General features: G+C 45.2%; 1 protein-coding gene across 1 annotated transcript in view; it reads right to left on the bottom strand.

Moving 5' to 3' along the window:
* Nucleotides 1-22606, bottom strand: part of Bpifc (BPI fold containing family C) — a 28503-nt gene extending 5897 nt beyond the window's left edge. Inside the window, exons 1-11 of the mRNA XM_048356432.1 lie at nt 22483-22606; nt 19721-19841; nt 16990-17118; nt 15283-15438; nt 15110-15173; nt 13120-13180; nt 11512-11603; nt 9201-9377; nt 6624-6677; nt 6097-6267; nt 4883-4950 (exon numbers count right to left, since the gene is read on the bottom strand). Coding sequence (XP_048212389.1) covers nt 4883-4950; nt 6097-6267; nt 6624-6677; nt 9201-9377; nt 11512-11603; nt 13120-13180; nt 15110-15173; nt 15283-15438; nt 16990-17118; nt 19721-19841; nt 22483-22606 — 1217 coding nt within the window. The remainder of the gene's footprint in view (nt 1-4882; nt 4951-6096; nt 6268-6623; nt 6678-9200; nt 9378-11511; nt 11604-13119; nt 13181-15109; nt 15174-15282; nt 15439-16989; nt 17119-19720; nt 19842-22482) is intronic.
* Between the last annotated feature and the right edge of the window lie 5304 nt (nt 22607-27910).

The following is a 27910-nucleotide window of genomic DNA, read 5'->3' as shown; positions in this document are numbered from 1 at the left end:
CTGGTCCATTGTCTTTTATTACCCGGTTCTTATGGGTGGAACACTTACAGGCCAGCATCCTATGGGACTCTTGCCACCCAGGGAAGAGAAATAGATGAGGAAAGGAGCCCAAGTCTCTTTGCTACTAGTTCTGAAAATCTGACAAGCTCAACTCAGACCACCAGGTGGCGCCTGACTGTTCCTCTCTCTGCCTTCCTATCAGGGGAACACAACTGCTGCTTCAAACCATGCTAGTAAGAAGCCATAGTTGGTGTGGAACCATAGAGTGGCTGGGGAAGAAGAAAGCTTAAGTAGCTCCACTTGGCAGACATAATAAGTCTCTCTCGGACTTGGGGGGGTGTGTAATTTCAGTGACAGAGTGTTTGCTTGTGTGAAGCTAGAGGTTCCATCTCTAATCACCACTACCACCACCATGATCACTTTGTGCGTGTATACACAGCCTATTTAAAACCTTTTAGAGAAGGCTTATTACTTGGATGGAAAACCAGAACAAAAGTGCAAACTCTGAAACACAGTAAATGGTTATTCTTGATCTCTGTCCATACAGAAAAAAAAAAATGACACAACAAAGGACAAGAGTCAGACCTGAGCTACCAGCACCTGACACAACAAAAGGTTTTGAGGGGAAGAATGTGCTAAAGTCATCCTATTACTACAGTGCTCTCTTCATGGTAAGAGTTCCCTAAATATTTTAACCACTCCTGCATCCTGGGAAATTCCCCAAATTCTTCCAAGAAGGACCTATTTGGGGTTTCTTGGGTGGGGGTTGGAGGCTACCCCTGTGTATTATTTCTCTGCCCTGGCATCTATGGTAGCCCAGAGGAGGGAAGCAGATAAGGATTAGCAAGGTGTCCAGTCCCAACTTTAGTGACCTGTCCCTTGCATCATTCCAATAGCCACTGTGAATTCACACTGCCCGGACCTGGGTTGTTTCCTGGGATTTGGCTTACGTTGGCAAATATTTACCTGTCTGAGCTGTGAGGCATGCATGCACTTAGGCAATGATCTGCTCATAGTCAGCTATTTTGGCATTTGCTGTGTTGTTTGGGAGGGGTTGCAGGGTGTGTGGGTACGTGTGTGTGTGTGTGTGTGTGTGTATGTGTGTATGTGTGTGTATGTATGTGTATGTTGATGGTAGTGGGGTGGGGTAAAATTTAGGAATGTCCAGAGTCTCAATCACAGCAATGTCAAAAAGCGTTCCCCGTTCTAAATGATCCAACAATAACGTCGTTGGATGGCCTTGTTTTGTATGTGATTAAGAGGGCTAGCATGAAGTCATCTGGCATTTAATTTGGCCTCTGAAGAAATTTGCAAAGTGTCTACTCGATGGACCAGCTTGAGCTGGAACTGCATCCACACAGACCGTGTCAGGAATAAAAGGTTCATTGCATGTTGAACAATAAGAATCTAGCTGGGCGCTGGTGGCTCATGCCTGTAACCTTGCTACTCAGGAGTCTGAGATCTGAGGATCATGGTTTGGAAACAGCCTTGCTACTCAGGAGTCTGAGATCTGAAGATCATGGTTTGGAAACAGCCCGAGCAGGAAAGTCTGTGAGACTCTTGTCTCCAATTAACAACCAAAAAAGTAAAAGAGTTACTGTGGCTCAAGTGGTAGAGTGTTAGCCTTGATTTAAAAAGGACGGAAGGAAGGAAGGAAGGAAGGAACGAACGAACGAAGGAACGAAGGAAGGAAGGAAGGAATAGCACCTAGGATTGGGTTTGAGCCCATGTGAGCTCACGTTCCGTATGACAACGTGATGGAGAGGTGTAACATAAGATGTACATTTTCTTAGTATCAGCCAGTATCATACTGCTTAGCTGGTGAGGAAACTGATACTTACGAAGATGAAGTAATTTGCTAAAGGCTATACAGTGAGCCAGGAGGAGAGGCAGAACCCAAATGCAGACATACCTGACTCCAGAGATTGCTTCCAATGAGAGAGACACACAGAGGTCAAGTTTAGTATTAGGGTTTCTAGCTCTTGCTTTCCTTATTCTTTCTTCCACTTGACTGGAGCAATCAGAGGAGAGCTAAGTGCCTTCTCCATTTTAGAACACCCAGTTTTTTGTCTTCTCTTTCCTCTTTCAATATTCAGTATTGAGAAGGGACATGCTGTGTGTGTGTGTGTGTGTGTGTGTGTGTGTGTACTCGTGCACATGTGTGCCAGTATTGAAGCTTGAACTCAGGAACTAAACTCTTTTCTCTTTGCATTTTTGCTCAAGGCTGGTGCTCTACCATTTGAGCCACAGCTACACTTCCAGCATTTTGGTGGTTAATTGGAGTTAAGAGTCTCATGGAGGGGCTGGGAATATGGCCTAGTGGCAAGAGTGCTTGCCTCATATACATGAAGCCCTGGGTTCGATTCCCCAGCACCACATATATAGAAAATGGCCACAAGTGGCGCTGTGGCTCAAGTGGCAGAGTGCTAGCCTTGAGCAAAAAAGAAGCCAGGGATAGTGCTCAGGCCCTGAGACCAAGGTCCAGGACTGGCCAAAAAAAAAAAAAAAAGGAGTCTCATGGACTTTCTTGCCCAGGCTGGCTTTAAACTACAATCCTTAGATCTCAACCTCCTGAGTAGCTAGGATTCCAGGTATGAGGACTATAGCCAGTACATGGCTTGCTGCCAAGTTTTCATGGCTCTCTGTGGTTTTCCTCTTTGGAGCAAGAGGATTTATTTCCTAGGTCTTAAGTATTATTTCCTAAGTATTAGTTCTTCTCTACCTCAAAGGCAGGATAACATAGTAGGTAAGCACTGATAGCTTTGAAAATAAATTCAAGTCCCCCCCCTTTTTTTTTTTTGCCAGTCCTGGGGTTTGAACTGAGGGCCTGCACACTGTCCCTGAGCTTCTTTCGCTCATGGCTAGCACTCTACCACTTGAGCCACACCTCCACTTCCAGCTTTTTCTGTTTATGTGGTATCGAGGAATCAAACCCAGGCCTTCATGCATACTAGGCAAGCGCTCTACCACTAAGCCACATTCCCAGCCTCAAAGTTCAAGTTCTTATTCAGCCACTCAATAGCTTTGTGACCCTGGCTAAGTTGTTTAACCTCCAGGCACCACCAAAGAGATAGCAGCCCTCTCCTCCAGGACTGTCCAATAGTCTACAGCCACTCAAGCGAACATTGTGCCAGGCCCCAGAGATGTAGAGTTGTAAGATTCGAGAGAAATAGCATTTAGAAGACAATAAAAGCTCAGTAATATGGGGGAGTCACAATTTGTAGAAGAGAGGACTAGGTTTTCCACAGCCATCGCTGGCCAGGAGCCATGGTAGCAGAGCTCACTCTGAATAGTGAGGCTCTTGAGATGATCTTACAGTGGATAATGGTGATGTGTTTACCTGGCACGTGAGTCCTGTGTTTGATCCTCAGCCTCACACACACATACACACACACAAATGACCTTGCATAATTGAACATCTTCTTCCTCTGGCTGATATTAGCTTAAAATGTTAAATAATTATAGGCAGAATTTCTTTGGAATTGAATATGTATGAACTACCACCATCACAACAACCTCTTGGATTATAGTAGCTTTTATTAGAATATCTGGTGTGTGCATATTGGTCCTAGGACTTGAACTTAGGGCCTGGGCCCTGTCCCTGAGCTTTTTTTTTTTTTTTTTTTCTCAAGGCTAGCACTCTACCACTTGAGCCACAGCTCTACTTCTGGACTTGGAAGGGGAAGTTTATTGGAGATAAGAATCTCATGATTTTCCTGCCTGGGTGGGCTTCAAAATGTGATCTTCAGATTTCAGCCTCCTGAGTAGCTAGAATTACAGGCATGGGCCACAGGTGCCTGGCTACAGTAGCATTCTAGAGAGGAGAACGTGGGGGATCCAGAGAGGTCAAGTACCTGAGAGCACACAGCTATCGAAGGGGAAGGCTGGGATCTGAACAGTGCTACATTGACTCCCTAGCCTGTGGTCTCACTGCCTGTCTCTACACCTGTCTTCCTCCTCCTGTATTCATCTGAGTTCTACACTTCCTGGTCTATGCAGCCAGTAGGGGGCAGTCAGAAAGACGGTGGTGTGCTGGGAGCTTAGAGACTGTGCTGCCAATTCTGCTCAGGGATGTCCTACGGATCCCCACCCACATCCTTCTTCCTACAGTGTCCCTCTGACATTAGCCAAGACCAAACCAGCTCATCCTGAAAGGCAACACTGGGAGCCTGGAGTGGAGGAGCAGGCTGGGGCAGTGTGTGGGAAGCAGGGCTGCTACTCCTACTGCCCAGGGCCCAGGCTACCTTTCAGCATAGCCTCAACCACTCTACAGTCTTGCTTTTTGGTTGGCTGTTGTGGCCTGATGGAGCCTGGCCCACCGACCTGACCCCTAATCTACTCACTATTGGAGCCAGCCACAACCACTCCTGAAGAATCAAGCGCAGCCATTCAATGTATTGGAACAGCCTTGTCCAGAAGGGTCCAACACTGAGTTGACTGCCTTGTAGTCTCCATCTGGAAATTTTGAATTCTTATTTTGTAGTGGCTCCCCCTCCCCTCCAAAGATATATCCAGTCCTACTTACACCCCACTAAGGTATTGGGGTACTGGCAGACTCCAGTGTCCCGGATCTCCAGACCACAGAGCAGGAACCTTCATTTCAGAATTCACATTCACAAGGACTGTAGGAAGCTGGAGGATGAACCTAACCATTTCTGAAGACTATACAAATTTAGCAGATCAGAACCAGCTCTTTCAATTATAGTCCTATACATAATCCTAACACCCACTGATCGATCTCTTGGTGCTAGCAGGAATGTGGTTCCAGAAAAAAGTGGGTTTAACTGCCTCACAGTCACATAACAGTTAACCTAGCTTGTTCTCCTAATGTTTCTGGAGTCCATTAACTCACTGTGATCAAAGTTACAGTGATCGACCATACCTGTTCAGAGACAAGGAGCAGATCAGTTTTTGTCCCAAGATGGCCAGGCCCACACTGGTACTAGCAACCTGCAGATCATAAAAGTCAATAAAATCTTCCATTACTAAGATGAGTGACAAGGAACCACTGTCCATTTAGGCCACAGATAAGATTTCCTATACAGGAAACATCATGAGCCCAGCATCCTCTTGTATACAAAAGATACTGGCAAGAATTCCGCTCTTGGAAAACAGGCACATTAAGTGTAAGGCCTTACTGTTTGAAGATGTCCTTTGAGACTATGTTTCCCTCTCTCATCTTTCGTGTGTACACGCATGCGTGGGTGCAATAGTACTTCGGTTCATTGTCCCAGCTCTCTAATATCAGATTGCATTCGGACATCATCTGGTCATGAAAACTTGAGTTCTACCTCTATTGCTTTTATTTGTTTTAGTTTTTTTGTTTTTTGCCAGTCCCGAGGCTTGAACTCAGGGCCTGAGCACTGTCCCTGGCTTCTTTTTTGCTCAATAGCACTCTACTACTTGAGCCACAGTGCCACTTCCGGCTTTTTCTATATATGTGGTGCTGAGGAATCGAACCCAGGGCTTCATGTATACAAGGAGAGCACTTTACCACATGGCCATATTCCCAGCCCTTCTATTGCTTTTATTTGCGGGGGGGGGGGGGGAACAATAATAAATTCAGCTACGCTTGTAACTGTGGGAAGCAGAGCTATTTGACAAGGTATTGGGAGAGGAGCTACCTCACCTGCCTAATCCCCCTCTTCACCTCACCTGCTTCTAGACGGACTTGGCTCATGGCCTGGGCCCTTAGCTGACCAGAGACCAGCTCTGCTGTGAGAGGCCAGATGGTGACAATGACATCTGATTCAATCACCTTTTCTACACCCCAGCCCAAACCCTATCCTCCATGAGGACCTGAGATTTGCTCTCTCTGGGCCCCCCTTCCCCCACCCTCCGTGGCTGCCTCATTTCAAAGCTGTGCCTTTGGCAAAGCTTGCAATTTCAGCTATTGGCATGCTTCATGGTGGGCAACAAGGGTGTGGCTCCCTCACACCCCCGGGGTCGGGGGTGGGGGGGGCGGCACTCTCTCCTCCGTCTTAATTGAGGCGCCTCTCTCCCTCTACTCCAAGCAGTCAGAAGCTGCTGCTCCATCGTGGGCAGTAGACACAGCGTCAGCCTGCCCAGGTTGCCCTCCGGGGGCCCCAGACTCACAAAGTCCATGGAGACGATGGGTTCCACGGTGGAGTTCTCGGACTCGGTGAGCATGATGATGGAGGCGGGGATATCCAGGGTGAAGTTGTCTGGCTGCAGGTGGATGGCGGGAGGCTCGGTGGCCATGAGCTCCAGCACGAAGGGCTGGGACAGGATGTAGATCTCCGCAATCTGCCCCGTTGAGAGGAAAGAGATCAGATATCTGGAGTGGCAAGTTGATGAGGCGGATCACAAATTTGGGGTGCCTTGTGATCATGCAGTTAGGATTAGGAACACAAGTCTTTCGTAGTAGAGCAGCACCAATAACAACACACAAATCAAAACAAATGTGCTGTGTGGAACATTATTTGTGTATAGATGACCAAGACCAAAAGACAGATGAAACAAACCTTCTAAGGCTGGAAAGACAGACTTATGCTTGGATCAAATGAGAATGTAAAGGAAACTCCCCCCCACCCCCCAAGTCTCCTGGAAGTAACACCATCACAAGCAAACACAGATCCACCAGACAGACCTAAAGCACTCACCCGGGAGAGCAGGTTGCCAAACCCTTGGGAGTTTTGAACGAAATGGTGGGAAATCTGGAATGTAAACATGACCGTGTCAGTGTCAAGTTTGCACCTGAGGTGTCTGTTCAGGGAAATGTAGTGTTTCCCTACAATCTGATGAAATTATGATACGGTTGTACCACAAACAGTTCAGGAGACCTATCTGTCATTTCATAGCTCAACCATAGGGAATCAGAGGCCTAAGGAAGCAAAGTAGCTTACCTGAGGTCACAAAGGAAGTTGCCTTCTGTTTGAAGCACTCTCTTGGGAACATGGTCTGTAGCCTCTACATATAGCCCATGTGCACTTAATCTACAGGCACTAACAAGTCTTGTGGTATTTTTGTTCTTATTAGTACAGATCACTGACACCTAGAATGCTTAACTAATTTACTTTCATGGGGGAGCAGTCTTCACCTCTAAATCTAGAAGTATTTTTAATTATAATTTTATTATGATTAAGGGGTTTGTGCAGAGGGGTTTTCTTTTTCTTTTCTTTCTTTCTTTCTTTCTTTCTTTCTTTCTTTCTTTCTTTCTTTCTTTCTTTCTTTCTTTCTTTCTTTCTTTCTTTCTTTCTTTCTTTCTTTCTTTCTTTTTTGTTGGTTTTGAGGCCTGAACTCAGTGCCCGGGCACTGTCCCTGGGCTCTTTTGCTCATGGCTAGTGCTCTACCACTTTGAGCCAGAGCACTACTTCTGGTTTTCTGGTGGTTAACTGGAGATAAGAGTCTCACAGATTGTCCTGCTTGGGCTGGCTTTGAATTACAATCTTCAGATCTCAGCTTCCCGAGTTGTGTGAGCCACCAGCATCTGGCTGAGTACATTTCTTTTCAGACAATGTCATCTGTTCCTTTACTTCCCCCCAATTTCCCCCTTCTATCCCTGCCCACAAGTTGTATAGTTCATTTTCCACATAGTACCATACCTGCATTTTCTCATCTTACCTCTATCCATTTCCATTTCCCCCTATTTGTTCCCCCAAAAGAGAGAAAAAGAGAACAAGCAAAACAACTAAAAGCAACAACCAAACAACAACCAACCCCCCCCCCCGACTACCGTCACCAAAAAAACAAAAACAAAAAACCCCCCAACTCTACGTTCCCATTTCCTGGAAATCGTTATGATAAATATATTTTCAGTATGTTCACAGGTATTAGGGCTTTGGGTTCCTCCCCTAAGAGTATCTTCCTTTAATCTCACTGTTTGTGTGTGAGTGCCTAGAGTCCCATTTAGTATACTCTGGTGTATTTTAGATCCAGTAAAGCTAGAAGTATTTAGCACTTGGCCCTTTTATCTGGATGGTGCTGCTATACTTTCTATCTTTCATGTAAGATTTGTAACAGCTTGTACCATTAAAATGAATATTCAAGCAGATTTCAAAGGGATACTTAGGAAAACTAGCTTTTGGTTGGCTGGTTGGAGGGAGTTGTCTTTTTATCAAAGGGCAGAGAGAATAATCACTGAATCTCTTCACTGTTTCTGATTGCTGTAGATTATAAACCGGTTGTAATTACCATTAGAAGAAATCCTTCGGTGTCTGCATAACATAAAGAATGACGATGGTAAGTGACAGTTCTATAGCACTGATTTTGTGCTGGCCAGATGCTTTATGTGTATTTTAGACTTGCTTGGCTGGTACTCTTATCACTTGAGCCATGTCTCTAGCCTGGAGCTTTTAATGATTTTTTTGGATGATGGAGTCTTACGGACTTCACTTTCTGGGTTGGTTTTGAATTGCTATCCTCCAGATTATGATCTGTGCTCTTGAACAGATAGCATTGCAGGCGAGCCACCAGCCTACTTAAAACAACTCCTCCTCCTCCTCCTCCTCCTCCTCCTCTTCCTCCTCCTCCTCCTCCTCCTCTCCCTCCCCTTCCCCCCCTCCTCCTCCTCCTCCATCATCATCATCATCTTGGGGCTTAAACTCTGGGCCTGGGCACTGTCCCTGATCTTTTATGCTCACTTGAATCACAGTTCCACTTCTGGCTCTTTGTGGTTAATTGGAGATGAGAGTCTCAAAGAGAAGATTTTCTTGCCCAGGTTGGCTTTGGACCTTAATCCTCAGACCTCAGCCTCCTGAGTAGCTAGGATTATAGGCTTTGGATCTTGATACTCAGATCTCAGCCTTCTAAATAGCTAGGATTACAAGTGTGAGTCCCTGGTGCCTGGCACAACTTTTAATGCTCATAAGAAGCTTGTGAATGTGGACCTGTCAGTACCCCATTTTCTGAAGAGGAAACTATAGCACACAGAAGTCGAACAAGTTGAAATTGCTAAAGGTCAGGTGATAGGTGGTGGAGGTAGGTCTCATTATTAGTGAAAGAGCGGCCACATGTCATGAACAAAATGAAAAAGGTCCCTAAAGTTAGCAGAGCTAGAAACCCAACAGCTTCCCCAAGTAATGATGCATTCATTCCACAACTCCCTCATTCATTGTCCAGCATTAGGAGTGAAAACGGCCCAGGAATAAAAGCTACAACATCAGTCTCCCAGTGAATGGATGACTTATTGAAAGCTTACAGAATGGTGTCACTTGTCACCAACAGGAAACACTGCTCACCTCCTTGGTGGAGAGTGTGACACCAAAAGCTCCAGCTACAAAATGAGCAAAAGAGGCCGACTTAAAGAAATACTCGGAGATGCCGATGTAGAGCATGGAGTCACTTCGATCTGGGAGCACAAAAGGAACGGGTGGGAAGGCAGGGTCAGCCAGGTTTTCCAGTGGGTAGAACACGCCCTGGGGGAAGAGAGAAAGGCCAATTACCCGAAGGAAATAGGGATGTGGGAAACTGACAAGGAAGAACCTCTCAAGTCAGAAGAAGGAAGATCCCAGAAACCCAGTAGAGATAAGAGGATGACAAAGCTGGCTCTGATGACTTATATATATATATATATATATTTTTTTTTTAAATTATTTATTTTTGTGAGTCATGAGGCTTGAACTCAGGACCTGACGCGCTGGTCCCTGAGCTTTTTTTTTTTTTTTTTTTTCCTCAAGGAGTACTCTACCACATGGAGCCACAGCACCACTTCTGGTTTTCTGATGGTTAATTGGAGATAAGAGTCTCATGGACTTTCCTGTCCAGGTTTGCTTTGAACTGCAGTCCTCAGATCTCAGTCTTTTGAGTAGCTAGGATTACAGGTATGAGCCACTAGTGCCTGGCTATTCTTTTTTATATTTATATTTCTGTCGATTATGGGGCTTGAACTCAGGGCCTGGGTACCTAAGCTCTTTTGCTCAAGGCTAGTGCTCTACCACTCTGAGCCACGACTCCACTTCTGGTTTTCCAGTGGTTAATTGGAAAGAAGAGTCTTACACACTTTCTTGCCTAGGCTGTCTCTGAACTGTGATCCTCAGATTTCAGTCTCCCAAGTAGCTAGGATTACAGGTATAAGCCACCAGTGCCAGGCTAAAATTTAAAATATTTTTATTATCAAGTAGCATGAGTTTGAACATCCACCAGGAATGGCCTTTTTTGAAAAGTTTCTAGTTGGTGCTTTTTTAGATAAAAGAGGCTCAGTTAGTGTGGAGAGAGTAGACTCAGAACAGTTCCTGAGGATACCAGTGGAGATGTCAAGCCCTCAGCCTTAATGCTGCTTTCCTTAGCTGTTGGGTTCTATTACCAAATGAGATCTTGAGCATCATTTGGAATGGATTTGGAAAAAGCTGAATGAATGAAAGATAAAGCAACACACTTTTTTTTTTTTTTTGCCAGTTCTGGAGCTTGAACCGAGGGCTTGGGTACTGTCCTTGAGCTTCTTTTTGCTCAAGACTAGAACTCTACCACTTGAGCCACAGCACCCCTTCTGGCTTTTTCTGTGTATGTGGTACTGAGGAATCGAACCCAGGGCTTCTTGCATGCTAGGCAAGCACTCTACTAGGCCACATTCCCAGCCAGCAATACATATTTAAAAAGATAACAATATTAGCTTTGGGACAGAACTAAACATAAGCACAATGATTGTTTTCCCCAGGTCAATGACCTCTGTATGTATTTGTGTGTGCACAGACACAGACAAGATCAGCAGCCTTTGGTTAAATCCACTAATTGGGGGGGGGGAGGGAAGAAGGAGAGGGAGAGGCTGGAATGTACAATGCAGGCCATTCTCCTTGTAGGCTTCCTCACCTCAATCCTTCTCCCTTTTCCCCAGGGCAAAACATCCTAAGGTTGCTCATCAACAGAGGCAGACAGAGGCTGTGTAATGCAATAATTTGCCCATGAAGAAAAGGTCCCAGAGTTTTTGTGTTGGCACTGGGACTCGAATGAAGGGCTTCATGGCTTTCACTTGGATTTTTCACTCAACACTTACCATTCTACCACTTGAACCACAGTTCCACGTTCAGCTTTTTTTTTTTTTTTTTTTTTTTGCTGCTTAACTGGAGCTAAGACTCTCACAGACTTCTTCTGCAAAGGATAACTCAGAATTGTGACTCTCAGATCTCAGACTCCTGAGTAGCTAGGATGACAGGTGTGATGAGCCACTGGTGCCCAGCTCCCTGAGTCTTTTCAAAGGGTGTAAGCATGCAAGAGTTGCTTAGAAGAAAATTATATGGGTGGAAGAGCGTGCATGTCTATTCTTTGTTCTCCAGATATTGGCTGTTGACAGTCAGATGAGTCTTTTGAGAATGATAAAGTTGGGCTGGGGATATGGCCTAGTGGCAAGAGTGCTTGCCTCATATACATGAGGCCCTGGGTTCAATTCCCCAGCACCACATATACAGAAAATGGCCAGAAGTGGCGCTGTGGCTCAAGTGGCAGAGTGCTAGCCTTGAGCAAAAAGAAGCCAGGGACAGTGCTCAGGCCCTGAGTCCAAGGCCCAGGACTGGCCAAAAAAAAAAAAAAAAAAAAAAAAGAGAATGATAAAGTTACCTTCAAATTGAGGTCCAAGTAATTCTCAGTAATTTCTGGGGGACTGACTAGGGAGCAATCCAGCAGGGTATAGTTGTCAACCTTGGTTAAAACTAAATCAACAACAAAGAAAAAGAATGTTCATACACCTCAAAAGTATACATATATATCATACCAATATAATATATATATAACATATCACTATAATATCTCACGTATTAGTGATGTCTATCTGGAAAATATATTTTTAGTCTTCTGCTTAAAATATCAATTTCCTCTTTGCATTAGTGAGACATGTTTACTTTTGGAAACTGAGGAGAAGTAGACCAGTCAAAGAGGAAAGTTAAATAAAAAATCTTTGTCTGAGAAATATCAGTAAAAGCATTTTTTAGGCATGTGTCTAGGAGGGTTCACACACAGAATGCATATGTTTATTTATATTTGTATATGTGTGTGCCGGTTGTAGGGCTTGAACTCATGGCCTGGGCACTGTCCCTGAGCTTTTCTGCTCAAGGTTAGTGCTCTATCTACCACTTGAGCCACAGCTCCACTTTCGGCTTTTATTTTGGAAGTTTATTGGAGATAAGAATCTCACGGACTTTCCTGCCTGGGCTGGCTTTGAGCTGTGATCCTTTGATCTCAGCCTCTTGAGTAGCTAGGATGACAGGCATGAGCAACCAGCACCTGGCTATATTTCTATTTTTAAAGGAAAATCAGCTCAAGGATACTTACCAATGTTGGACTATGACAGCATTTAATGGTCAAGTTCAATGGTATAGGTTTCTATGCAGCTAGAACTTCGTTTTTTTTTCAACAGTGAGCATACATTACTGTCATAATTAGAAATACTTTGCAGATTGTGTATGGGAGAAAGAGATTAAAATTTACCAAGTTGGAGAAGCCAAGGAAGTTCTCCTGCACAGTGGTTTTATTCAATTCACTTTTTGTATTAGTATTTGCAGAACAAAGCAGAAGGAACCAGGGGACAGTGGTGGGAAGAGATCCTAGACTTCAGTGTCTGAATACAGGTTTAGGCTCAGTGAGGCATCATTAAGTAGAAACTCTGTTTTCCTAGCCACCACCCATGTACTATGGCCTGCACACATGCTCTGCCTCATTATAGAGGAAGATACCTGAGTATCACCTCTCTCTCTCTCACACACACACACACTCTCTCTCTCTCTCTCACACACACACACAATTAATCTATATCACTACAGCTTTTCAAATGCATTCAGTGGCTCCCCATCACCACTTGCGAGAGAAGCAGGGAAGGAATCCTTTACGGGGTAAAGATCCCTACCCGAGGAACCTCCTTATGTCTTTCTCTTTCCTGACCTCTCCCATCATTCCCTGTCTTTTGTCCATTTGCACTGACTGTTTCCTTTTATCCTCCCACCAGTCCAACAGTTATTGACCTGGTGTGGGTGAGCTACCTTCCTCACAGCCATGAACTTGGTCAGTTGCCAATGAACGCCTGTCCTATACACAAGGGCATATTCTTCTACACAAGCCCTGGGACTTTGGGGGGTGGAAGGAAGGCAGAGCGAAGAAGCAAGTGCTTTACTGTCTGAAAGGAAGCAGCAGCATTTGAAGGTGGGAAAAGAACCACCTCATTGTAAGACTCACCCTCCAGGGCACTGAGGTTGACATTGAAAGCCTCCACCTCATTGGTAATCATAGGGCAGAGCTGGCCACAAAAGAAAGAAAACAAGTGTGTTATCACATTGCAAACAAGTCTTCTGCCTAGGAGATATTATCCCTCTGGTTATGAGGACTTTCCCTTACATGACTTGTTGACCATGGTCCTTAAGGCCTCTATGTATGGGCAGTGTGTCACTGAGATTGGTTAAGTTCCATAGCCACTGGGACCTTGCCCACACAGCCCTACAAAAGAGCAAGCATTTGGCATGTTAGCACTGATGCTGCCCCAGCAACTGTGTTTCCTGACTGCTTCTCAGCCACCTCAAGCTCTGCCCAGAGTGGGATCATCTACAACCTTTACTTTCCCCTGAGCTATTGGGCAAGCACAGTAGGTTTATTTAGGAATTGAATGGTTTCCTCTGCATCTGAAGTGGACTAGGAACTCTGTGTGTGTGTGTGTGTGTGTGTGTGTGTGTGTGTGTGTGTGCGCATGTGTGTGCATGCATGTATGCATACCAGTCTTGGAGGTTGAACTCAGGGCTTGGGCACTGTCCCTTAGCTTTCTGCTCAAGACTAGCACTTTATCAGTGGAGCCACGGTTCCACTTCCAGAATTCTGCTGGCTAACTGGAGATAAGTCTCTCAGAGTTTCTTGCATCAAGTCTCTTGGACTTTCCTGCCTGGACTAGCTTTGAACAGAGATCCTCAGATCTCAGCCTTTTGAGTAACCAGGATTACAGGCATGAGCCACCAGTGCCTAGTTACTTATTTTGTTCTTATTGTATTACTTGGAAACATCTTGCCTGTTCCTCATTTGTATTTTTTGGTTGTTGTTTTTTGTTGTTGTTTGTTTATGGGGCTTGAACTCAGGGCCTGGGCATTGCCCTTGAGCTTTTTGCTTAAAGCTACATTCTACTGTGTTGAGCCACAGTTCCGCTACCAGTTTTCAGGTGGTTAATTGGGGATAAGAGTGTTACTGACTTTCCTGCCAGGCCTGGCTTTGAACTATGAGCTTCATATCTCAGCCTCTTGAGTAGCTAGGGCTATAGGTGTGAACCACTAGTGCCTGGCTTGTCCTCTATTCTTTATCTGTCCAAATATTACCTGTACTTTGAGTTCCAGTTCAACTCCTGAACCCTCTAAAAAATCTCCCAGGACATTTCAAGGCCTTATTATTAAGAGTCCAATTCCCTGAATCCCTTTGGTGTAACCCAATCATGACACAACTATGGGTTACATTCAAATCCTCATCCATTTATTTCACAAATTTGAGTTTGGTTTTTCTACATCAACAAGCTTTTTCCTCTCTTGTGTCCCCAACAGACCCCAGACCAATGCTTGGCATGCAATAGAAAGCTAATAAGTTAACTTTTCTTGATTGTTTTTCCCAGTCTACAGTGAGAAACCTCAGGAAGGAGATGTAGTTTTATTCATCTTCATGTCCCCAGCACCTTGCCAATATGGGCACACAATAAGACTTGAGAAATCTATATGAAAGTCCCTTGGATGGTACCTTGCACACAGGAGGTGCTCAATAAAGATTCATTAAGAATGATTATAGGATGAACTGAGCACAGTGGTTTATGCCTATAAGCTTAGCTAGTTGGGAGGCAAGTTTGAGAAGATTATAGTTCAAGCCCAGTCTGGGCAGAAAGTTAGCAAGACACCCATCTCAATCAATAGCTGTGTGTGTGGGTACCCACCTGTAATCTCAACTGTGTGGGAAGTGTAAGTAGAAAAGGACCATGATCCAGTCTGGCCTGCACATAAACATTATCCAAAAAATCCAAACAAACAAACAAAAAAACAACTAAAGCACGATGAGCTAGGAAGGTGGCTCAAGTGGTAGAGAGCACCTGGTGTGCAAGCATGATATCCTGAGTTCAACTCCCAGTATCACCACAAAGTATAATGAAAGAATGACAGACCTACAGCTGATACTATTTTATAGTGTTGTCTAATATCTAAGGTCTCACCATTTTATTTAAGTTCCTTAAAATGGGTTTCTCCATGGGCTCAGCAAAGGAATTATATAGGACACTAGAAAAAAGCAGAACAGAAGAGTTAAGGACCGCAATCTGAAGTCCCCAGGTGGAGCCCCAGAGTCCAGCCTTAGGCTCTCCAGTACCACTTCAGCGCTTGCACTCACCTGAGCCCTCCCACAAAGGAGACATGGGCATGGCTCACTTGGGCGTAGCAGTCTTGCAGCTTCAGGACTGGGTGACCAAAGTCATTTTGAGTGAGGAGAACGATGCCTGTAAAGTAGACTCCAGAGAGATACAGATCAGCCTCCCCTTCATCGTGGCTGTGCAGAAAGAAAGCAGCCGGTTATCCAAGTCTACTCCAGACATGAGACTCTAAGCCAGAGACTCTAAACTCCTGGAGGGCAGGGTCTGGACTCCCAATGCCTGTGACAGGGAGAAGTGTAGGTGTTGAAGGAATGTTTACTGAAGGAATGAAATAATGAATGGAACACTCCGGGATACTGTACTTATTTCATCTTGAGTGTTCCGGTCCTGGTGGTAGTTGAGCACCTATTTACCACCATGGATGTACTCTGCTATACCAACTCCCCAATCTGGAGGGCCACAGATTAGAAAGTGACAGATAGAGCTGGTGAACCCCTTGAGGCTGTAGACTGTATGTCCTCAGCACAGAGTAAAGGCTCCATACCCGTTGACAAGTCACAAAAGACATGGAGAAGCACAGGAATCTCCATTGTTGGGGTGGGGGGGAGATACATTATTTCTCTGCAATTTACAGGACTGGCATTCTTCTGATGGGGAAAATTGGTACCCACCGGGCACTCAATAAATGGTTGTAGAATGACCAAGTAACTTAATGAATGTGTTATTCTGGGGCACCAACCAGGCCACCTATCCAATACACCCAGATTGGTAGCTTGCACATAACAGGTGGAATGTAAGTATACTTTGAACTTGTCCCCTTTCTTCTAGATGAGCTTGTGTGAGGCCTTGGTTGTAGGGAGAGCTAGGCGCAAGCTGATTACCATCCTTGAGCCTCTGGGAGAAGCAGGAGGCTCCATTTCCCACTAGTTGCCTGTACAGATAGGGAAGTGCCTAGAACATTGGCTTGAGGTCATGCAACAATGTGTTTGGTGGACCTAAAATGTTGAGAGCTTGGGCTGGGAATATGGCCTAGTGGCAAGAGTGCTTGCCTTGTATACATGAATCCCAGGGTTCGATTCCCCAGCACCACATATATAGAAAATGGTCAGAAGTAGTGCTGTGGCTCAAGTGGCAGAGTGCTAGCTAGCCTTGAGGAAAAAGAAGCCAGGGACTGTGCTCAGGCCCTGAGTCCAAGGCCCAGGACTGGCAAAAAAAAAAAAAATGTTGAGAGCTTGTCAGTCTCTCCCAGTCAGAGACCTCCCACGCAGCCTTAGGAAATGACATTGTATCCATTGCTCTGCATTTCTATTTACTTATCTTCTGTAGGTCCTGGGGCTTGAATCAAGTGCTCTACCATTTGAACCTTCTCTCTACTTCTGGCTTTTTGATGGCTAGTTGGAGATAAGAATCTCATGGCCTCTCCAGTCCTGTCTGACTTTGCTGAGATCCTTAGATCTCAGCTTCCTGAGAAGCTTAGATTACAGGCATGAGCTCCCCTCATTGGCAGTTGCTCTGCTTTGAAGAGAAAGATACATTTCACCCCACTCACTCCCAAACAGGGATGTCTTTGATTAACATGCCACCAGAAAATAACATTCGTGAGAAAGATTATTTATAGAGGGGGGGGGAGGTCTAAGAGGGACAAAACCAATGGTGAATTTATGCAGGACCCATTATTTGCTCCATTTTGTCTCAGAACTGCAGCAGACAGGCAGGGAAATACTCACAAAAGAGGAGACTTGACCTCCCAGTGGTTGCTGATGTTGGCTGTGCCATGGTTGGTGAGTACTTTGAGTCCCACCCCAGGCACAAAGGCTAATGATGTATTAGGAAATGACAAAGCATGGACTTTTATGCTGCAAGACAAGAAACAGGAGCATTAGGGAAACTCTTCTGCACATCTCTATGTATGGCAAAATTGAGAACACTGTGGTGGAATTCCCACAGAGGAAGGAGCCTCCAGTCTTGTGCTGTGGTCTCTCCAGGAAGCCCTGCTGTCTTAGGGGAGAGCACAAGATTAGAAGCTACTCCTTCCCTTTCCCTTCCCTTCCCCTTCCCTTCCCTTCCCTTTCCCTTCCCTTCCCTTCCCTTCCCTTCCCTTCCCTTCCCTTCCCTTCCCTTCCCTTCCCTTCCCTTCCATTCCCTTCCCTTCCCTTCCCTTCCCTCTTCTTCCTCTACTTCCCCTCTCTATCTGTTCTCTCCCCTCCTCACTCCCCTCCTCTTCCTCCTTTCCCCTTTAGTCCATTTCTCCCACTGGATATGAAGAACAAAAGATATAGCTTTGTTATTCAAAGATCTGATGTGTAGTAGGTGCTCAATAAATGCTTATCGAATGGTTGACTTTCTACAGAGTAGGCCATACAACCAGGTCTTTCCCGTACATCTCTCATTCCCCACCAAGAAGCCTTCTGCTTTCATAGATTAACATTACACCAGGGAAATGACTACTCTAAAGGGTTAGCGTAGCAGGGAAATTTCATTCATTAAAGGAGTATTGGGGAAAAGAGAGAAGCTCAGTAGCACAGCACTCTTTTTAAAAGCTCAGCTGGGTGCTGGTGGCTCACATAATCCTAGCTACTCACAAGGCTGAGGTCTGAGGATCCAGGTTTGAAGCCAGTCTGTGCAGGAAAGTCTGTGAGACTTTTGTCTCCAATTAACCACTAAAAAGTCAGAAGTAGAGCTGGGAATGTGGCTTAGTAGTAGAGTACTTGGCCTAGCATGCATGAAGCCCTGGGTTTGATTCCTCAGTACTATATAAATATAGAAAGCCGGAAGCGGTGCTGGGGCTCAAGTGGTAGAGTGCTAGCCTTGAGCACAGTGAGGCTCAGGGACAGAGCCCAGGCTCTGAGTTTGCCAGTCCCAGGACTGGCAGGAAAAAGCCTGAAGTAGAGCCATGGCTCAAGTGATGGAGCAGCAGCCTTGAGCAAAAGAAGCTCAGGGACAGCACCCAGGTCTTGAATTCAAGCTGAAAGATCAGCATGCACTTGGGGATACACAGACACAGATACAGACACAGACACAGACAGACAGACACACATACACAGAGTTCAGCTCTCCCTTCACCTTTCAGCTTGAGATCAGGATCAGCAAAGACCTATTCTTCCTCTACTGCCTTCAAGACTTTTGTTGGAAACTTGCGAGGAGATTGCCAACGGCTGTCAGAACATCTATTTCCTTTACTTCCCTAAATATCTCTGGCTTTGTTCTGGATGACAAAGTTCTCTGATAGGAAAAGTAATTTCCCTATCTCCCTTACTACTAAGTGTGGACATATGATTAAGTTGTGTTCATTGTTGTGCAGACTGAAGCCTATTAGGGTAGGGCTTCAGACAAAAACACAAGCAAGAAATACTGACTCCGTTTGTAAGCACCCTGTGCCTCTTCCTGGGGCAGATGCATGGAACATGGGTTTGATGGATGGAATTATGGAGGCTATATTGGGCCACGAGGTAAACCGGAGTGCCGGGCTTTGCTCTACCCCCCCCCCCCACGTGGATGGGGTCCTGGGCTTGTCTGCCTCTTCCGTGTGAGGTCCTTTCTCGCTCTCTCACGTCCCCTGGCCAGTAGGGATTAGCCGCGGAAGCGGGGACCCAAAGCAGCCTCAGTTCGCATGTGGTCGCGAGACCCCTGCCCAGTTCCCATCCCAAGGAAGACACGGGGCGTGTGGGTGTCCAGGAGAAAGCCTCATGGGCGTTCTGGTTTATTCAAAGGAGGTGCCAACAACTTATACCCCCAGAGGCACGTGCACGAGAGGGGCTAACGATTGGCTAAAAGGACTGTCCCCCAGGTGATGTCATAGAACTTCCTCTATGGGCAGAGACCACAGCCCCCCAAGGACTGGGTTTCTGGGATCCCCGCCATTGCACACGTGCTCGCCCCCAGAGGCGGTGGCTGCTTTGCTTCTCTTCCGGTTGAAGCCGGAAGGTGGGAGGGACCACCTTCCACACAGCCCCAGGGCTCTCTAAGGGAGCCCTAGTTGCCCTTCCCCCCTTAAGGCCAAGCTGAATCCCCAACACCGGAGAGTAGAAGTCAGAGGAAGGTAGAGCAGAAGGAGATAAAGAAGATGGGTTCTAGTAAAATCATGGGTCTCCACTGGATTTTTTTTTTATACCTTTTATTTTCATACTCCATTTGAACTGCAGCATCACATTTCTTAGGCAGGTGCTGTACACCTGAGCCATGCCTCTAGCCCTGTTTTTCACGTGTTATTCTTGAGTTAGGATCTTGCTTCCTTTCCTGAGTGGACTGTGATCTACCTATTTCAGGCTTCCCATTGTTGCTGGGGTGACGGGTGCACAAGTGGGGGGGTGTCTCATAAACTTTTCTACCCAGGCTGGCCTCTACCCATGATCCTCCTGTTCTCAGCCTCCCAAGTAGCTAGGGTTAAAGGCATGAGCCATCAGCACCCAGCTTGAGTTTCTTCTATGTGAGGCAGAAAAGCTCTGTTCTTTCACTTACTTTGAAAAATTGTAGTTCACATAATCAATCTTGAGAAATTCGAGCGACTCAGAACCTATGACATCTGGAATGTTCTTTTCCTTTATCATTTGCTCCAGCACCTTCGTCCCAACTTCAACACCTGTAAAGGAGACAAGGTTGTTTCTGTGGCTAATAACAAAGGTGATGAGACAATATCATTAACCCCACAAATACAGATGGTTGAGGAAGACTGACTCTCAGGTAAGAACACAGTATCCCTACAATGGGGGAGTGACAGTCCTTCTTTGCCTGTAGAAACACTGGCCCTCTGGGAGGTTTTTAACACGAGAAATGTTCATTCTGTACCCAGGACCACAGCCTGCGATCACTGTTGTGATTGTCATTCTTCAAAGGATGCCACTGTGGGCTCTGTCCACGCGGGCCCTCTGCCCCTGGGGTTAACATTCACTCGATACAGCTAAGAATGGAGAGGAACGGAAACAATTTGGCTGTATTAATGCCAATTCCGGGAAGTACTGTCTTCCTCTTTTCAAGTTTCTTACACGTGTCTTTTTGACCTGAGGTCTCTGGATCTTATGAACTGCCTGAAATCACAATGGAAGTGGATTGGGTGGGGGTTTATGTTTCGTTTTTCAGGGGGGCGGTGTGGAGGAAAGATCCTCATTTCTACCGGATTCTCCAAGATAGACATAAAAGATTGGTATGCAGCCAGGCGCTGGAGACTGACGCCTGTAATTCTAGCAACTCAGGTGGCTGAGATCTGAGGACTGAGGTTTGAAGCCAACCTGAGCAGGGAACTCTGTGCTCTTATCTCCAATAAACTACTCAAAAAAAACAAAAAACAAAAAACAACCCCCCCAAAACAACCCAAAACCAACCAACCAACCAACCAACCAAAAAAAAAACCCAGAAGTGGCGCTGTGGCTCAAGTGGTAGAGTGCTCACCTTGAGCAAAAAGAAGCTCAGGGACAATGTCCAGGCCCTGAGTTCAAGTCCCAGGACCACCCCTTCCCCAAAGAGGTGGTATTCATTGCTGAAATAATCCATCATCCCAACAGCTTCTTTCCTCTTTCTTCTCTTTTTCTGTCTCTCTTTTCTTTCTTTCCCTCTTTTTTCTTTCTCTCTTTCCCCTTATCTCTTTGCTTCCTTTCTCTCTTTCTCTTTCATTTTTTCTTTCCTTTCTGTCCTCTTCCTAGTCTTCCTCCTCCTCTTCCCTTTTCTTCTTGTGTGCTGGGCCTGGGGCTTGAAATTAGGGCCTAGGCATTGTCCTTTAGCTTTATTGCTCAAGGCTAGCACCATTTGAGCCTAACTTTTTGGTGGTTAACTGGAGATCAAAATTCTACTGTCTTTTCCTGCCTTGGGTGGTTTCAAACTGTGGTTCTCAGATCCCAGCCTTCTGAGCAGCTGGGATTATAGGCATGAGGCACTGGCACCGGCATGAGATACCACTTTTGTCATTACTTTTCCAGATGTGAAACCCTACTTTCCCAAGGCCTTGTGCTAAGGATAGGGACAGAACTGACATCCACATCCATGGGCTTCAGATTGCTTTTTTAAATGCTTTGCTCTAGAGGGTTGGAAAAACCACACTTTAATTAGTATAAGAGACTTCCCCTGAAGTACTGTGGATTGAACTAGGGCCTAGTACTTGCTAAGCAAGTGCTCTACTATTTAAGCTATGCTCACCGACTAAGAGTACAATATCAATACTGTTGGAATCTATTTCTGACATGTATTGCAACTCACAGAAGCATGTCAGCCCAGCAACAAGTCACACATGTGAATACAAACACTCTTTGTGTGATATCATTACATAACACATGATTATGCAAGATGGGTCAATTGCTGATTCCCTGTGCCCCATGAGCTACTGGGGAAAAGCAAGAAGCTGTCCCACAAACCTTGGGCTTTGCATATTCTAGGCAAGTTCTCTACCTCTCGAGCCATGCCCCCAGCTCTTTTGTTTGCATTTAATTAATTAATTAATTATTTTTTTTTGGCCAGTCCTGGGCCTTGGACTCAGGGCCTGAGCACTGTCCCTGGCTTCTTTTTGCTCAAGGCTAGCACTCTGCCACTTGAGCCACAGTGCCACTTCTGGCCATTTTCTGTATATGTGGTGCTGGGGAATTGAACCCAGGGCCTCATGTATACGAGGCAAGCACTCTTGCCACTAGGCCATATCCCCAGCCCCCTGTGCTCAGTTTTGATTTAGGGTCTCACTAACTTATTTTTTTTTCTTTTGCTTAGGATGTCCTCAACTGTGGTCCTCCTATCCCTACCACCTCAGTAGCTGGGATTACAGGAATACAGCACCACTCTTTGTTTGTAATAGTTCTTAGTCTTCCAGAGTCTCAGACTCCTCTGTACCTCTAATAAGTAGGACGGAGCTTCTCTCAAGAAAAATTCACCATCCACATTAACATTTGCAAGTAATTTCAAGTTTCTTTTGAATTCTGAGGCTCTAAAGTGTTTCTTTTACTCTAAATTCCTTTCCTCCAGTGCATGTTCATTTAGCGCTCTGCAATGTTTATTGCAAATGTGTATGGGAAGGAGAGACATAGTGAGAGACAGATATAGGCATAGAGACTCTATGTTTAGATATACCTCCTACCAGGGTAACTCTGGTATGAAGTTTTTAGGCGACTTTCATTCTCAACCACTGTAGCCACTTCTGCACAAGGGACTAACCATGACATGTTTGCTTCGTTCATGAGATAGCTCAAGCCCAAGTTTCTGGTTTGTATCATAGACCACCCGGGCTCTGAAAGCTTCTAACTCACCATAGTCCAGTGCCTGCTGGGTAATTCTTGCCTTGATTCCAGGGTAAATGCTGGCAGAGGATGAGATGCAGAGATTCCACAGGAGGAAACAGCCCCACCACACCGGAATCTTCTTTATTCTCATCTGCAATGGACCAACACCGATGATTCCTCTGTTAATCTTGTTTTATTCATTGGACAACTCCATCCTTGATTTCTAGCCTTTATCCTTTTCATGGCTTACTTCCAGGGTTTCATTCATCCATCCACATGCCCATTCATCCACTGACCCAGTGCTTCTTCTACCTTGTGACTCCATATTGGACACATATATTATGGGGGTGCTGAGGATAAGTTTGGCCCCATCCTCTGTTTCCCATAGGTTAGGAGATAAGTGAGTGAACACACAGCACACAGCTATAATACACTACAACACAACAAAGTACAATAGAAGGACCCTTTCTCCATGTCCCTGAAGATCTCTATGTTCCTGTCCTTGACTTATTTTCTTCAAAGCACTTATCATCTAGCATAATATATAGCTACTAATTTGTTTCCCCTATTATGATTTTCTGCCTTCACAAGGACAGACTTCACAAGACAGGACCTTGAACAGTGACTGCACATAGTCGGCAAAGGGTAAATACTGAATCAATGACCGGATGAATGAATGACACTCTCTTTCAGGAGGCTGTGAATTGGGCCTCATATGCCTCATGGGTTGCTACTCAACTCTGGGAAGTCCTTGACCTGTGCATATATTGCCCTGTGTTGTGATCATCTTTTCACTTGTCTGTTCTTGGCTGTTGGTTAACATACACAAAAACCTTGTTTAGCTGGGAGCTGGTAGCTCTCCCCTGTAGTCCTAGCTACTCAGGAGGGTACGATCTGAGGATCATGGTTCAAAGCCAGCCAGGGCGGGAAAGTCCATGAAACTCTTATCTCCAATTAACTGGCAGAGTCAGAAGTGGAGCTGTGGTTCAAGTGGTAGAGTGCTTGCCTTGAGCAAAATAGCTCACAGACCAGGCTCAGGCCCTGCATTCAAATCCCAGCACCAATGTGTGCGCATGCGCGTGCGTACACACACAGTATTTAAATAAACATCCATCCTACCGACAGGAATCACATTGTATTCATTGATACATCACCCATGCTTGGCATGTATAAATAATCACCCTATGCTTGTTAAATTCATGTTACCCCAGGAAGGAACACCACCCTGTTTTCTTGTTTGATGAATTGAAGGTGACCATAGCAACAGGGATGAAGATTTTGTTTTCTGTCAGTTGTGAGTAATACCTTCTCATGCCTGCTTTCCCACTTTGAGAAGTTGATAGCTTGGGTGACCAATCACCAGTGCATTCACTTATGTGAAAGACCCACTGTTGAGAGATGCCACTTGTCTATTACACAAACCAGGTCATGAAGGTGACCTTGTGGAGGTTGTCCAAGAGGGAGTTGTAAGGTACATGAGTTTGGACAGAGGGCGGGCTGTGGTTGGGTCATCAGGTAAGGACTAGAGGAGAGAGTAGGAAATCGGAGTAGCCTGGATGAAGGAAAAGAGGTCGCAGGAAGAGCAGGTGATAGGATGAAACTTGGCTCCAGTAGGCACAGTCTTGATCAGGATGACTTGGGGCTTGAAGGCAAGGCCAGGGAGATGGAAATGAGATACAGGAAAGGGCAGAATAGTCTGACTAGGGAATGAAGTATCTGCCAAGACTGTTGCTAGTCTTTTGCAGGCCTGATGGTGAAGTGGAAAAGTTTTCCTTCTGGAGAGATGCCAGCCTATTTGCATAAAGTAGGGTCTATGTGAAGAATTACAGGAAACCCACACACTAATATGTGTGGGAGGCTTGTGCATCAAAGGCACTTACTTCCTCTTGAGCCAGCATCTTGTTTCATGTACAAACTACCAATTTGCATAGAAGGCCTGTGCTCAGATTAATGAGTGGGCTCATGGGTATTTTAGTGGAGGACCATGAGCATTTGAATTTGGGTCTTGACTAGTCTGTGCTATCTTTAAGCCAAAGAGCGCCTTCTCACTTGGTTAATCCACTTGCATCTTTCACCTGGTCTCCCGGGAGCCTCCTCTGTGCATTTGCTGTCCAACCAAACTAAATTCCAGATCCTTAAACACATGCCAAGTGTTCCATCCAAAGCCATTGCTAATGCTGCTCCCCCTTCCCAGGCTACAGAAACCTGGTGCACCCCGGAGGTCTATTTTAAACACAGTGCTCTTTCTGAAGCTGTTTCTGACTTCCATGAGCTAATATCATTTCTCTTTGACAAAAATCTTAGTTTATCCATGAGTATATATATTTCCTTGTAGACCATCTGCCTCCTTTACCAGAATGTAAGTACGAGAGGGCAGAGACCTCATCTGGTTTGAAGACTCTAGATTTGGAAACAGTGGGTAACTGGGGTTGGTAGAGTGAACTGTGAATGAATACAACAAGGAATCAATCTTACCTTACTCTATATGACATTTTAGTTCTTTGCTATGGTAACTGACACATCACTCACACACTAGTAGAACACAGGAGAACAGATGTTGGCCAGAGTCCTAGAGCAGGGTCCAAGAGGTTGGGTGTGGGGTTAGAAGAGAAGAGGGCAAGTCTCCTAGGAGTGGTCAGAATAATGGGACATTGGAGGAAGGGGAACATAGAGCAGAGGCTCTTTGCTATGAGCTATTGAGGCGATTCAATGTTTTACATTGTACAGCCGGTGTGATGTTTCACCCCTACGGAATTGGTTTGGGTACTATAGAGCTCATCCAAGAAGGGGCCTGGCCAGCACTGATGAGGACAGTGGGCCTGAAGATGGTCAGAGTACAGATAACCCCACAGGAAACACACAGGGGTGGCTATGAGAGACACCGAGGAAGGATTTGGGAGGACAGGGAGGTCTCTGGCCAAGCAATGAGGAGTGATCTGAGCTGGAGGAGATGTGAAGAATGGGGTAAGGAAGTGTGAAACCTTTAACATTCTGAGAGGCAGGGAAATGCTGACAGCAGCCTGTTCTCTGGACAGAAGCAGGTCCTGTGGCCTCCTGCTGTGCTAGGCTCTCCTTGATTCTTTAGTTGTCCTGAGGGTGGAATAGCCAAGGGATTTGGAAAGGAGGTTGGGCCCAAGTGGATGGGGCTGTGGGAGCAGGGGTACCATGCTGGGGGCTCAGATTTAGTAGCTAATCAACAGGTATTCAAATGATGAGGCTATACTGGTGCAAGGTCCCGTTAATACCATGGAGGCAAAGAACTGTAAGTGAAAGAGGGAGTTTTGTCAAAGAGCAAACCATTTTCATGGGAGTAGAAAACAAAGGGTAGGACTATTTGACCAAAAAGTTTATACCCACTGGACTCTATGAAAATTAAGGAAGGGTACTTCAGTAAATCTTTGTTAAGTGGCTTACACAATTCTGGTTAGATAAGAAAGATTCTAGAAAATGTTGGGATAGCAGGGCGCTGGTGGCTCATGCCTGTAATCTCAGCTGCTTAGGAGACTGGGATCTGAGGATCATGGTTCAAAAACAGTGGGGGGCAGAAGTCTGTGAGAATCTTCTTTCCAACTGGCCAGCAAAAAGCTGCTAATGGAGGTGTGGCTCACATGGTAGAATACCAGCCTTAAGTGAAAAAGCCAAGCTAGAACATGAGGCCCTGAGTCCAAGCCTCATTACTGGTATATATATACACACAAAAAAAAGGTTGGGACAAAAATTGAAAAGCCATGGGGGAGAAAGATGGAAGGGGTAACATTAACATTGACCAAGATGCATGGTCCTAATTATCTGACTTGTGGAGTTGAAGGCTTTTTGTACAACTACTTAAACTAATAAAAAGAAAAAGAAAAAAGGAAACCATCAAATCAATATTTCAATATCTACTTACCCAAGTCCATAGTGGAAAAGCACAATGGCTTTGAGAATATTTACACAAATTTAAAGGTAGATGTTACTATTACCTCACCCCTATTTTAGACACATAGACACACAGACTTATAAAGTCCGAATGACTCATCCAAGATCCCACAGGCATCTGGGAATCCAATCTTGTCTTCTGCTTCCCTAATTCTAGAGTTAATATATATTTTTTCATTGAATGACTTAGCAAAGACTAGTTTTCTTCATTTTCATCTGGAAATTTGAAACAAAATCTTCAACATGGGTGGAAAAAAATAAAACAGGTATCTTGGAAGTTTTCAAGAATCCAAGTGTATTTTCTTGGGCACCAATAGTTTCAATTCCCTTCCAGTAGTAAAACCTGTTCTCCCCTCCTTGATTACAGGAAGTTTCTGAATTGGTGTACTTTGATGGTGACCTAGGGCTCCAAAATCTCAGAGAGAAGAGCATGGTTTCTCTCTAGACATTTTATGAGTGAATAAAAGGGCTGGGTTAGAAAGGGATGGATTGTGCACACCTTTCGGTTGAATTGTTTGGTTGGGATGAAAATTTATGGGCAGGGGAGGAGAAGAACCTTGTCAGGCAAGGTGGTGACTCTTAAAAGGTTAAGTAATTTGGCTGACAAGTAAGAGCAGGGAGAGTTGCTTATTAAAAGAAGGGATCCACGGTGACTTAAAAGCCTCCTAGCAAGTTCTGCTTTCTTGCTTCTCAGGAATTGCTTTTAAGAGGCAAGCCCCCATATTCATTGTGTTTCCTTGCCAACACAGACAGAATACGATTCCTAGGTTAATGGCCATTGACTGAGCCATCCACCGTCCACCTGCTGAGAATAAGAAGACAGCAGTGGAATTCTGGAATTTCCTGAGCCTCACTGTTGGGCCTATCACTGCTGCTCACAGGAGTGAGCTTTGATAGACCTGGAAACATGGATGAGGGAGGGATGGGAATGTCATATGTAGCCTTCAAAACAAACACACGTTGAAAGATTTTGAGTTCAACAGGTTTAAAGAATTCTACAATAAGCACATTCCAATATATTAAGACAAAGCAAGTATACACATAAATATAAATCAAGAGATGTGGAAGATTGACAGAGACTATTTCAAGGGATTGGTTTAAAAAAATTTTTTTTGTGCTCATAGTGGGGCTTGAACTCAGGGCCTGGGTGCTGTCCATAAGCTTTTTTGCTAAAAGCAAATACTCTATCACTTGAGCCACAGCTCCACTTCTGGCTTTCTGGTTAACTGGAGATAAGAGTCTTACAAACTTCTCTGACCCCATTGACTTCAAACTGTGATCCTCAGATCTCAGCCTCCTGAGTAGCTAGGATTACAGGTGTGAGCCACCGGTGCCTGGGCTCTATCTTATTTTATAGCAAGATCTCCAAAGGACTCTGAAAATTCCAGCAGAGGCTAACACTGAAAATTCCTGCCAAGGAACACTGACAAGTTCAACCATTCAGACAAGTGGGAGTGTAGTTTTGGTCTGGCAGGTTTCTAGGTCATTGATACTGTTTAAGATCTGACTCTAAAGCACAGAGATTCGAATAGCTCCT

The sequence above is a fragment of the Perognathus longimembris genome, chromosome 1 (genome assembly GCF_023159225.1).
Source record: "Perognathus longimembris pacificus isolate PPM17 chromosome 1, ASM2315922v1, whole genome shotgun sequence".
In the NCBI taxonomy this organism is placed as follows: domain Eukaryota; kingdom Metazoa; phylum Chordata; class Mammalia; order Rodentia; family Heteromyidae; genus Perognathus; species Perognathus longimembris.
The sequence above is the reverse complement of the archived record's forward strand: the minus strand, read 5'-3'. Positions and strand labels throughout refer to the sequence as shown.